This window comes from Salvelinus alpinus, chromosome 31 (genome assembly GCF_045679555.1).
Source record: "Salvelinus alpinus chromosome 31, SLU_Salpinus.1, whole genome shotgun sequence".
Taxonomy (NCBI): domain Eukaryota; kingdom Metazoa; phylum Chordata; class Actinopteri; order Salmoniformes; family Salmonidae; genus Salvelinus; species Salvelinus alpinus.
Window position 1 is genome coordinate 8,028,034 of NC_092116.1, and position 13,282 is coordinate 8,041,315.

At 45.2% G+C, this 13,282-nt stretch overlaps 1 protein-coding gene across 1 annotated transcript in view; it reads right to left on the minus strand.

The window, feature by feature from the left end:
* The window catches only part of LOC139561922 (mitogen-activated protein kinase kinase kinase 11-like), a 38,047-nt gene that overhangs the window by 15,991 nt on the left and 8,774 nt on the right, over positions 1 to 13,282 (minus strand). Inside the window, exons 2-4 of the mRNA XM_071379356.1 lie at positions 4,062 to 4,242; positions 1,270 to 1,418; positions 644 to 819 (exon numbers count right to left, since the gene is read on the minus strand). Of these exons, the coding sequence (XP_071235457.1) occupies positions 644 to 819; positions 1,270 to 1,418; positions 4,062 to 4,242 (506 nt within the window). The remainder of the gene's footprint in view (positions 1 to 643; positions 820 to 1,269; positions 1,419 to 4,061; positions 4,243 to 13,282) is intronic.

The window sequence follows — 13,282 nt, forward strand, 5'->3', positions numbered from 1 at the left end:
TTTCCTCCCTCTCCGGCAACTGAGTTAGGAAGGAGAAGGACACCTGTATCTTTGTAGTGACTGGGTGTATTGATACAACATCTAAAGCCTAATTAATAACTTCACCATGCTCAAAAGGGATATTCAATGAATTTTTTCTTTTTTTTACCCATCTACCAAATCAGTGCCCTTCTTTGTGAGGCATTTGAAAACCTCCCTGGTCTTTGTGGTTGAATCTGGGCTTGAACTTTACAGATCATGTGTGGGTTAAGGTAGTCATTCAAAAATCATGCTAACCACTATTATTGAACACAGAAAGAGTCCACGCAACTTATGAGATTTCTTAAGCACATATTTACTCCTGAACGTATTTAGCCCTGCAATAACAAAGGGGTTGAATACTTATTGACTCAAGACATTTGAGTTTTACATTTTTTATTCCACGTTGACATTATGGGGTAGTGTGTGTAGATCAGTGACACAATCTCAATTGAATGCATTTTAAATCCAAGCTGTAACAAAATGTGGAAAAAGTAAACGGGTGCTCCATTTACGTGCATCAATAACAAGCACTCTCCTCCATTTCTATTTCAAAAAACGCATACACAATAACCATACAGTCAGTCTCCCAGCCTCTCTCTAAAAGACACCCGTTTCCCCTCACCTTCTCCTTGGCCCTGAGCTCATCAAACATGTCCTGGATCTCCAGTTTCCAGTCCTCCTGTAGGGAATGAAAGGAGTCCTGAGGCATCTCCTCCACCACCTGCCTCTCCAAAGCCGTCAGCTGAACCAAGATGGAGGCAAAGTTGGGCCTGTGGTGTGGGTCCTGATCCCAGCACTCTGAAGGCAGACACATTGAGTTAAGACAAATTATAATAACATGCCAATTACGGTTACTCCACTACCAAAGCATACATAACCCTGTAAGTTCAGGACATGACACAATTCATGCACAAACAAATCCACAACTTAAAGCGCATTCTGGCTGTAATTTGGCTAGGCATTGTCAAGGCCGTTTACACAACTGATGATCAAATTATTTCTTTAGTGCCTTTAACAAATCTAACGACAACCTCAAACTAACAACATCCTTGAGCAGCAGCCTCAATGTGTTGCACAACCTAACCAGTAGCGCGGAATGTTTTTCCTGTGCGTGACCAAATCTAACATTTTACGCAACATTCTTTTTTTAAATTCTGCCTCCAGGTTTGAGGAAATGGAGACAGAGAGAGAATTATGGTTACACCAAATTTAAAAACACACACGCAGGCACGCACAAAGGACTCTTACCTGCCATGAGCATGGCAAAGGGTTCTGGGCAGGTGGAGGGGATGGGGAGGGTAAGTTTGTTAACAGCCACTCCGTAGGCCACAGCCAACCCATCTATGCCCCTGTAGGGAACCTCTCCTGTCAGCAACTCCCACAGAAGAACACCATAGCTGGGGAGGAGAGAGGGGGAGAGGAGCCATCAATGGAAGGTTAGGGAAGATTCTCTAACCAGTCCCTGGTCCTTCTGGTATTAATCACATCGGATTCAATTAGTCAACTAATCATGAAGCCATTGATTGACAAGTTGAATCAGGTGTGCCAGTGTTGGAAACAAATGTGTGGAATGGCTGGGGAGCCCCAAGAACTAGTTTGATGCTATACATACAGTACATTCATGATACATACATAAAACACACATACAGTGCATGCAAATGATATCAACAAGCTGAAGTGGAGGGATGGCAACTATGCTATACATTATTATTATAATCATTTATGTATTTATTATATGCAATAATGACAGTCATGGAAGTGCATTATGCTTCTCTAAAACCTGCATAAAGACAAAAATAGGGAATAAAGCAAAACCTATTGCTTACTACAACAAATACATGATGGGGCGGGTCTAACACACACACACACACACACATGACACAAACACAGGACTGTGCCGATCCTCAAAGAGTGGCAAAGTACTTGAAAGTGTGGAAGATTCAAGGTCAGAGACCTGGCCAGGATAACAACCTCTCCCTCAACGTGATCAAGACAAAGGAGATGATTGTGGACTACAGGAAAAGGAGGACAGAGCACACCCCCATTCTCATCGACGGGGCTGTAGTAGAGCAGATTGACAGCTTTAAGTTTGTTGGTGTCCACATCACCAAACTATCTTTTTTTAAATTTTACCTTTATTTATTTATTCTTATTTTCAATGACGGCCTAGGAACAGTGGGTTAACTGCCTTGTTCAGGGGCAGAACGACAGATTTGTATCTTGTCAGCTCGGGTATTCTAACTTGCTACCTTTCGGTTACTAGCCCAACGCTCTAAACACTAGGCTACCCTGCCGCCACACCAAGATAGTCGTGAAGAGGGCACGACAACACCTATTCCCCCGCAGGAGACTGAAAATATTTGGCATGGGTCCTCAGATCCTCAAAAAGTTCTACAACTGCAACATTGAGAGCATCCTGACTGGTTGCATCACCGCCTGGTATGGCAACTGCTCAGCCTCCGACCGCAAGGCACTACAGAGGGTAGTGCGTACGGCCCAGTACATCACTGGGGCCAAGCTTCCTGCCATCCAGGACCTCTATACCAGGCGGTGTCAAAGGAAGGCCCTAAAAATTGCCAAAGACTTCAGCCACCCTAGTCATAGACTGTTCTCTCTGCTACCGCACGGCAAGCGGTACCGGAGCGCCAAGTCTAGGTCCAAAAAGGCTTCTTAACAGCTTCTAACCCCAAGCCATAAGACTCCTGAACAGCTAATCAAATGGCTACCCGGACCATTTGTATTGTCGTCGTCCCCCATTTTTATGCTGCTGTTTCTCTATTATCTATGCATTGTCACTTTACATTTTAGTCATTTTACCTCTACCTACATGTACATATTACCTCAATTACCTGGACTAGCCAGTGCACCCGCACGTTGACTCTGTACCCCCTGTATATAACCTCGCTATTATTTTATTGTTGCTCTTTAATTATTTGTTACTTTATTTTCTTTTTTTTAACAATATTTTTTTACTTCAGTTTATTCTAGTAAATAGTTTAACATTTATTTTTCTTAAATCTGCATTGTTGGTTAAGGGCTTGTAAGTAAGAACTTCACTGTAAGGTCTATCTTTTATTCGGCGCATGTGACATAAAATTTGATTTGATTCAATTTCACAGTTCCACACACACACACTCTTCTGAAAGCGCTGTAGGCTGTCTTGTAAGTGGGGAGTGTAGCCTGCAGCGTTTTAATATAGTCCTTCAATTACTCTGCAACTCCGCTGCTCTGTTTTTGCCAGCATCGGAAATCTACAGCTTTATGAAGAAGTGAAAGGCTACAGCATGTCCAGATCCAACCCCATTTCCTAAATAGTGCACTATAAACAACATAGGGAGCCATTTTGGGAGACAGCCACAGAGATGGATAAAGGAGAATAGAAGAGGTCAATATTGGCCCTCATTTTCATACCAGGTTCATAACACCCTCTCATTACCATATAAAACAGAAAAAGCTAGTTTGGGAATAGTGAAGTGTCTCAGGAGAGCATGAGAAAGAGATGTGTGTGTTGTGTGCTATTTTGGATACACATCCTGTGTGTGGCCACACACACTGGTACGAAAGTGCATGCGCACTAATACACACACACACACACACGTATGCTTGGCCACACATACACACACACAAAAAAAAACACACACACACACACCCTTCACAGATAAACGGTTGTGGTCAGGTCTGCTGTGTGGCCTACCTCTCTCCCTCTCTAGCTCCATGCATTGGGTCAATAGGACAGTGTGCCTGACACGTCTCACACAAAGTACAGAGCAGGCTTTGAAGTGCTGCTGCTATCACATGGCTGTACTCCTCCTGCAACCCATCCCTATTATATCACTGTCAGAGAAGGTGGAGGGGGACAAGTTCCCACAGTCCAGGCTCATAAATAGTCTCGTCATATATCTTTATTTTTAATTCAATTATTATTTTAGCAGGGATGTTGGCATCTCTCATCATCATCATCATGTACAGCTCCACCACCACCCCCCCCCCCCCACACACACACACGCGCACGCAAACACACACTTTACAAGCCCCCTTACCTCCAGACGTCGCTGCCCTTGGAGAAGGTGGAGGACTTGATGACCTCCGGCGCCATCCAGGCGTAAGTGCCCGCCGTGCTCATCTTGGTGGTATTGTGCCACTCCCGCGCCAGGCCAAAGTCTGTGATCTTCAGGGTTATCCCTTCCATACAATCATTCTCCATAGGCTGGGCCAGGAGGACTGGGAGGGAGAGAGAGAGAGCGAGAGGAAAGAGAACAAGAGATGCTTTGATTGAGACATCCTCCTTGAAAACACTTACATTTTAGAGATGCAGCAGATGATCTGAGCCAGCGCAACTTACAGTTAGTGCGTTCAACTTAAGGTTCCAAGGGACGACAACCCCAGGTGGCGGTCATAGTAAAGTCAACACGTTCAGTAATAGAGCAACTGTCTGCAGAATCAGTGCTACTAGGAAAAGACAGGCAAAACCTAAATAATATTTACACTCATTCCGACCGTATAAAGCAAGGTGGGTGTGAATAAAAAGATTTCTTTAACACTCATAAATGCATGAAGTAATTATAATGCAGCATTGCAAAAAGGGGATTTAGAACTTTTCATAACTAAGTATTAAGCCACTTTCGTGACCCCCCCTACACACACACGCCTTTCACATCCTCTTCCCTTTATTCTTTTAGATCAGTGAGATCAGACTTAGAAGAAACGAACACTGATAAGACCTTCCATACCTATACATTAACATCCCCTCTCTATAACCTCCAGACGAGACAATGGGCACATATCATCCTTTCATCATAGATATCTAGAATCTAGAATGATACGCTCTGGAATAGAACTGAGCTAATGGAATACAGAGGCACATTCATTGTATTTCCTGATTTCCGTCTTCTCTGCCCCTTGTACCTGCACGTCTTCATGTGATGGTTAGCTATGCTATGCACGGGCAATACATGCTAGGTACAATCAACCTGCATTGAGGGGCCTTCATTAGCCTATTCCGCCTTCGCATGCAATCCTGAGGTCAGTTATCCTCCCTCCTCTCACGTGTGAGGTGAAAAGAGGTAGAAGCTCTGGAAATACGCCTTAGAATGACACGCATGTGTTAGGATGGGTCTATGCCCTCCCCTTTGGCAGCCCAAATGGGTAACCTCAGGGTGAGAGACGGGCAGCCAACGTCCAGCGAGTCAGACAGAGAGTCGGAATTATGGAATAATATTTTTATAGGGAAGTAAGCCTTCTGCTATTTCCAGACACTTTCTGTTCTTTTCAGTGTATAAGTGCATGTTGTTTCCGTCTGTCGTCTTGCCTTCTCCCTCTCCGTCTCAGGCCTCTCTCTCTCTCTCTCACACACAAACGCTATAGTCTCTGGCTCCCTCCCTCTGCACACATCCTGTGCTCTGCCTGGCAGGCCAGCCGCTGCGCCGTGTTTGACGTCACAAAGGAATGCATCACAAGAGTGTGGGGTGGGGGGGGGGGGGGGGGGGTATTGTGAAAAGGCTCAGCTCTCACAATGAACCTCTGGCACCATCACTTCACACTGTGCTAGCTCTGCCACACACGCGCACACATTTCGACAACTAGAAAGACAGAGAACAGTGGACACATGTTCACACATGGGAACACACCCACAGTGTCAATTAAACATACGTACTGTACACACAGATACCATAGGCGTATCTAAAAGCACAGACACAGTTATGGGAGCTGTGTTCAATGTGAACAGATGCGCCACAGATCCATGGCATGAAATTGTGGGATGAGAACCAGACAAATGCCCTCTGTCCCTTTGCCTCTCTGTACTGTCTTTCTGAGAATCAACCGTTTTTGTCATTTACGTGCGTCAGAAATTATCCATGGACTTCCTGTTCTTCATAGGATTTCCACTAAAACCCATTGTCTTAGAATAGTAGTTATCAGGCAACTAAATTGAAAACAAAACAAACTGGATCGATTGACTTTTCATTGGCTAGTCCTCCTTGTAGCAGAAATGTAAACAACAATAAAACAAGTCTCCATTCATTCCATTCTCTTGTTGTTTTCCTTTAGTATACAGCCCCTAAAGGGGATAAATATTTACCACACTAATCTATTCTACTCTCTTCAATGAAACTTAACTAGTTTCAGTCAACACGTCTTGAGCACATTGCAAAACAAGCTTGTGTCCCAAATAGCAACCTGTTTCTTACATAATGTACTACTTTTGACCAGAGCCCAATGGGCCATGGTCATAGGTATAGGCAATAGGGTGCCATTTGGGACACAGCCAAGCTCTGGGCAATAACCTCCATTTCCTCTCGGGCCGCTCTTGTGACCTAATCTCCAGGAAGTGACGCCAATTGGACCAAAGGGCTCTGGCCCTTCCTCGAAAGCGAGGATCCATTTCACCGTCGTGCTTTATGAGGCAGATTAAGCCGAATCCTATTTTTAGAAACAGGGGTTAACAGGGGTCATTTGGCTTCCGGCAACTGATTGAGACAGCTGGAGAGGAATGTGGGATATATGGGTGAGTGAATCAAAAATCGGTCGCACCGATGAGAGAGGGTTGGTTGTTATCGACAAGAAACTGACCGAGTCGAGTGTCTGCCAGGGTTGTGACCTGTGGCGGCTTGAATAACTTGCAATTAACTAAAAAGAAAAATTGTCGAGACGTACAGACACACACAGCGTTTTAGCAGCATCAGCACGCTCAATATTCTTCCTCCATTTCCTGTGTTGAGGCAGAGTACATCCTCAATTAAGACACCCTTTGGCCCCTCCCAACACATGACCACACCATTCTCCGCTCATTATCACTGGCTGCTGGAACCACAAACAGTGAACTGGTCTAGTATGTAACCATTGTAAAGCTCCGCCTTATCTCAGCTCACTGGTCACGATAACAACACCCACCCGAGGCACGCGCTCCAGCAGGTATATCTCACTGGTCATCCCCAAAGTAAACACCTAATTTGGCTGCCTTTCCTTCCAGTTCTCTGCTGCCAGTGACTGGAACGAATTGCAAAAAAATCAAAAATAATAATAATCAAAATCGCTGAAGCTGGAGACTTAGGTCTCCCTCACTAAGTTTAAACATCAGCTATCTGATTTTTTTTAAATGACATCCACGGCATGACATATCTCAGGTTTCACTAAACCGATGAACCAGACTAGAAGTCTAACTAACGCCTTGCACAAACGTTACCATAACCGTTATGTAGAAGATAGGCCTACTCGGCCTATGTAAGGTTATAGTAACAGTTAACTGGTCACTCATTGTGAACAAGGGCATGTGGCACTAGACCCAGAGTTGGTCCCTGTCAGCCTGCCCAGCCCCAGACAACCTCCTGACAGACAGAGCAACCAAACAAAGACGCCTGCGACACGGCAGCTACATCCCCATGGCAACGGGACTCTGTTTGGTATTGTTTGTTGTTCAGAGAGAGAAAGTGAGTAGGTAGTCACTGAAATCACCCTAGATATGTATACCTGCCAAGCCTATCTACAACAGTATATTTATCCGGAAAGGAAGCTCAACTGCTCTATTGCATATTTGTATGTGGGAAGAAAAATATTATATTCTCTTATTTAGGGGCACTCGGGCTATTTACGTCTCACGGGTGTGGATGAGTTCGCACTGACATGCACTTCCCGCACCACCAAGGAAGGGCTGTGGGCCCATTTCATTTCCACAGCAGCGTGAGAGAACACACGTTTGCATTCTTCGGAGGCACGTCGTTCCAAGAAGTGTAGCTAGTTGCACACAGATATTGGTTGTTCAGCGGGCATTTCTCAAAAGGAAAAGTGGTAACGGAATAAGGGCCGGGGTAATTTATCATGAAATCCTAAATCCCTGTTGGCAGGACGCTGGCGTCGCCAGCTTGACTAAATTCATTAGTAGCATGACATTGACCTGTAATTCATAAAGTGGCCAGCTGCACCAAACTAGTGTTCATCTCCCTCTCTCTTCTTACCCTTACTCTTTCACTACACGCTCTCTCTCCTTCCATATCTCCCTCGCTCTCAAAACTGAATGCGCGCGAACCACTGCATTTAAGCACGGCAAGGTAAAACGGGAACATTGATGTGTACAAACAGACCAGATATTCCCTCTGTAAAGTAATTAAAGAGGCAAAACGACAGTCCGTAATCACGGATTATAAAGGGAACGGCGGCCACGTCACGGACACCGACGCCTCGCTCCCGGACAAGTTAATATTAACACTCACGAGGACTGTGAGCTGTCGTTCTTTGACGCTGATGTAAGATATTTAAACATGTTAACCCTACCGAGGCTGCCGGTCTAGACGGCATCCCAAGCCACGTCCTCTGAGCATATGCATATCAGCTGGCTGGAGTGTTTACGGACATATTCTACCTCTCCCTATAGCAGTCTGTTGTCCCCACTTGTCCACCATTGTTCCTGTACACAAGAAAGCAAAAGTAACTGAACTAAATGACTATCGCCCCCCCGTAGCCCTCACTTCTGTCATCATGAAGTGCTTTGAAAGACTAGTCAAGGATCATATCACCTTACCTGACACCCTAGACTAGCCTCAATTTGCTTACCGCCCCCAACAGATCCACGGATGACGCAACCGCACTGCACACCGGCCTATCCAGACAAGACATCCATGTAGTAATGGTGTTCATCGACTACAGCTCAGCTTGCGTCGCTAAGCTCGGGAACCTGGGTCTGAACCCCACCCTGTGCAACTGGGTCTTGGACTTCCTGACGGGCCGACCCCAGGTGGTGAAGGCAGGCAACAAAACCTCCGCCACGCTGATCCTCAACACAAGGGTGCGTCAGCCCCCCTCCTGCGTGGCCACGCTCACCCTTGACTGCATGGCCACGCAAGTCTCCAACTCAAATCATCAAGTTTCCTGACGACATAACAATGGTAGGCCTGATTACCAACAACGAGACAGCCTGCAGAAGGAGGTGAGGACCCTGGCAGAGTGGTGCCAGGAAAATAACCTCTCCCTCAACAAAACAAAAGGAGCTGATCGTGGACTTCAGGAGACAGCAGATGGGGCACACCACCATCCACATCGATGGAGAGGGTGAGAACCTTAGTTACTGTTACTAGCCGGCTACCACCCGGTACTCTAGCCCAGGGGTTCCCAAACTTTTTCACTCAGGTCCCCCCCCCCCCCCCCCCCCAAACATCTCGTGCCCCTCCCCTGCGTGCGCCACATCTATTTCTATGGCCACAATTATTCTTCATGACACAAACTGTTCACACCCCTCTTCTTGGTAGAGAGAATTTTGCTGGTTTTAAAGCACATTTTCGAGCAATTCTATACACATTGCCGTGTCTAATGTGTATTGATGTGATATGAGTGACAAAAAAATTACAACAATATCTATGGGCTAAAAACCCCCGAAATAAATCAAAAAACATTAGCCGACATGGGCTAGTTGATCTGGACATTTCTGGCAAGCTATAAAATGCTCTCTATACAAAGGGCAGCAATGACTGACGTGACAAGAGAAACTGATGATGCACTACCCAATTAAATTTTACTATTACAACTTTTAAGAGTAAGTCGAAAGCTGCACCTAGTTCCCTGTATGACCATGGCTGTTGGCTGATGTTATGGTCGGTGTGTGTGTGTGTGTGGGAACCATTGCTCTAGCCTACACCTTAGAGACTGCTGCCTTATGTACATAGTCATTAAACACTAGTCACTATAATAATGTTTACATACTGTTTTACCCACTTCATTTGTATATACTGTCTAGTCTAGGCTCATCCTATATAACTACTGCTGTACACATCTTTTCTAGTCATACACTGTCTATTCAAACCATTATATAGATATATTTATATTCCAAACTCTGACATTGCTCATTCTGATATGTCTTCATGTTTTGGGGATTTCTGTGTATTGTTAGGTATTACTGCACTGTTTGGAACTAGAAACTGCATTTGGAATGACATCTGCAAAATATGTGTACGCAACCAATACAACTTTATTTGATTTCATCTCTCTCTGCCCTCCCCTCCTGTGTGTTTGGGCCGGCTCTGCTCTCTGCCAGTAGGCGAGGGAGAATTCCGACAGGGGAGGGGGCTTTCCCCACGAAGAACGGCAGCTTTGTCCCCTGAGGGACAGAGCCATAGGCTGACAGACAGTCTGGCAACCTCTAACACTGACATAGCGATAGAGGGAGATGGAGAGAGAGAGAGAGAGAAACCGAAAGAGAGAGAAAGAGAAAGAGGGAGACGCAGAGAGATATGGAAGAATAGCAGCAAAGCTGCAACTTGCAAGAGAACACAACTCATGATTAACCTGAAACATATTAGAGTTGATGTGGTATGAACAGGGCATTTAGTTACTTGGCATTATAAAGACTAGTTCTCCTCAGGCCCTAGGGCTCCTCTTAAGAAGGGCGCATTAAGGGATTACTCTGTCAATGGGTTCTTCATAACATACACCAAGTCTAGTCATTGAGTATTTTCCTCTTGGCAGCTAAAGTGCGTAAAAGTTAAACGCACCTATACAAAACAACAATGGTACAACATAGCTACCAGTCTCTTCACAAGAAGCAGTGAAGCTGACATCGACACTAACATCATTCGTTGAAGTTTAACCTCCGTCAGCTCAGTATCCTCAAAGATCTAGATTTTGGACTGTCTGCTCTAACAATGGGAATACATGTCAGCAAAGGCGGAAGGAGGCAGAACATTCTAGTTAATGAGAGGGCATGTGAACAACAGGTACAACTCCTATATATATATATTTATTTTTTTAACTCGAAGTTGCCAGGATGCCACGTACGTCCACTTATATCAGTATATTTGTAACAACCTAAATATTACGAAACCTCTATTCGATCAAATAAGCCTCACTTAGCAAATTAGCAATCCAATGTTTATGTTGACTTAATTTGACACTCTCTCGTTGACCTCCATACAAAAAAAAAAGACCAACTTGGACTGCTTCGCGCTTTATTCTCGCGCTGACAGATTTTAGGGCGGAGTCAGCCCTTTCGCATCGCCTCTTCCTCTCTGGTATCCTAGGAAACTCAGACCCTGGGGGTCAATCAGCAGTCAACCTCACAGGGTGTAGAGGTCAGGAGGTCGGGTCAGAGGTGGCTGGTGTATAAGTGGGCGGTTACTTCCTACTTTTTGAAAGACTTTATACGACATAGTACAATGTGACGGCCCGATGTCGTGCATTGATCTAGCTAGTTATCGAGGTTTGATTGACAAGAAATCTTCTAATGTTTGCACAATCGTGTAGAACGGCACTGGAACAGATAAATCAGTTTTAACTTACTGAGAGGGACAACAAAAAAATGTAGCAGTATGATAAACATACCTCGACTACACCGGTTGGTGCCACCTTAATTGGGGAGGACAGGCTCGTGATAATGGCTGGATTGGAATAAGTGGAATGGTATCAAATTTTATTTCAATGCGTTTGATGCCATTCCATTTGTGCCGTTCCAGACATTTTTATGAGCCGTCCTCCCCTCAGCAGCCTCCACTGCTCGACTCTAGTACAACAGCTGCATACACACATGCAAATGCTCAGGTACAGAGAAGCATAATACAGGACAATTAGTCAAATCATTCTAGCCAAATATCAACCAATGGTACGAATTCACCATCGGCTCACTATAGAAAAAAAGATGCCAAACCAAGCTAGTGAGAGAGAACTAGGCGTAAACCTTGGAAAAGATCTCTCCCTGATTCCCTGGGTTTAGGAACCCTCTCCACATCTTCTGTGGTGTGAACTTAGTGTCTCGTTTGGTCCCTCACTCCTCTCATTCCCTGGAGTTGTGTTGTCCAGGCCCTCATCCTCCTGCTCGCTGTTCCACACAGCATATTATTCTGGAACTATTAGTTGAGTGTGTGTACACATACTGTCCGTGCATGTGTGTGTATCCATGCATGTGTGTATCCAAGCCAACAGTGTGTGTATGGGAAATCCCGTGCCAGCTCCAACCTGCCCCCCTCCCTCCCTATGCCAATCAGACCCTGGGATCTCAGGATGCAGCCTGCCCGGCATTTCCAAAATAAAGAGAAGGGAACACAGAGCTAGAGGGGAGGCCAGCTACCCTCACCCTTCCTGGGCCTACTGCACTCTTATCACAGTCAGCCAGACACTGTTCCAATGGGAACACAGCTGAGCCTTGCCCTGGCCTCCTCCACAGAACCTGGCACTGCCACCCAATCACAGGTGATTCCTGTTAGGCAGCAACACACTGGTATTGAAGATGTCAGTGAAAAGGATAAGGACAGGCTTGTTCCTATTGAGGCCGGTGGAGTATTTCCTTGCCACTGTCTGTCGGCTGCGTTTGCTACTGCAGATTGGGGGCTGGAACGTTGTCGTTTCAACGACAAACAAGAACGGCTATCAACTTTGTGTTCCACTTTCTTTTTTTACTGATTGAAGATAGAAGACGGGAATTGACCTACAGCAAGGTCATTTATTCAGTCGATTTGTGGCTACATGTTTCTCTCTCCAAGACCAGGATCTCATTCCAGTTGGAGGCTATTTCCTCCACAAAACAGAATATAGTGTGCTTTCGGGTTTGAATACGCAGATGAGTTATTGATTTGAATTTACGAGTACCGTCTCCTCCCACTCATCCCATGACCCATTTACCCAGTTAACTACAAAGTACAGCTCTCACTTAACAAGCCACAGATACATTGTTTTATTTCAAATGACTAACTGGCCATAACGGTCAAGCCCCAGTTGGTATCTCTAACCATTTAATTTACATACAATACCTCTTGGATTTACTTTCAAAATGTCCATATCAGGGCCTGTATTCATACAGTGTCTCAGAGTAGGAGTACTGATCTAGAATCAGTTTTGCCTTCTTAGATCATTATGAAAAAGATGACAAAAACAGGGGGACCTGATCCTAGATCAGCACTCTTTAGCCTAGTATTGTTTGTCTCTGACAATAGACTTGACTGGCAAAGCTACTCTATTGCCTCAGCAGCCCCTGCTACAGATGATAAAAGTCAACATGCCAGACTTATAGAAATACAGGTTGCATTTCAGGGGTTTATCAAGTTCAAAATGTCTCTACTTCCTGGCCTGAATACCTCCCATGCCGCCACTACGGGCTAAATGTCCAAATTGCCCTCGTAATTCTCCTCAGTGAATTTGGGAATGTTGCTGTGTGTGAGAACGAGTGTGTGAGTAGCGAGAGGCTGCCAGTGTGTGTCTGAGAGTGCAGAGCAACACACGGGATGTTTTCAGTGTGCTGCGTTGCGGCGCTAAGGACCCTGAACGAAAACATACTGGTGGTATACGG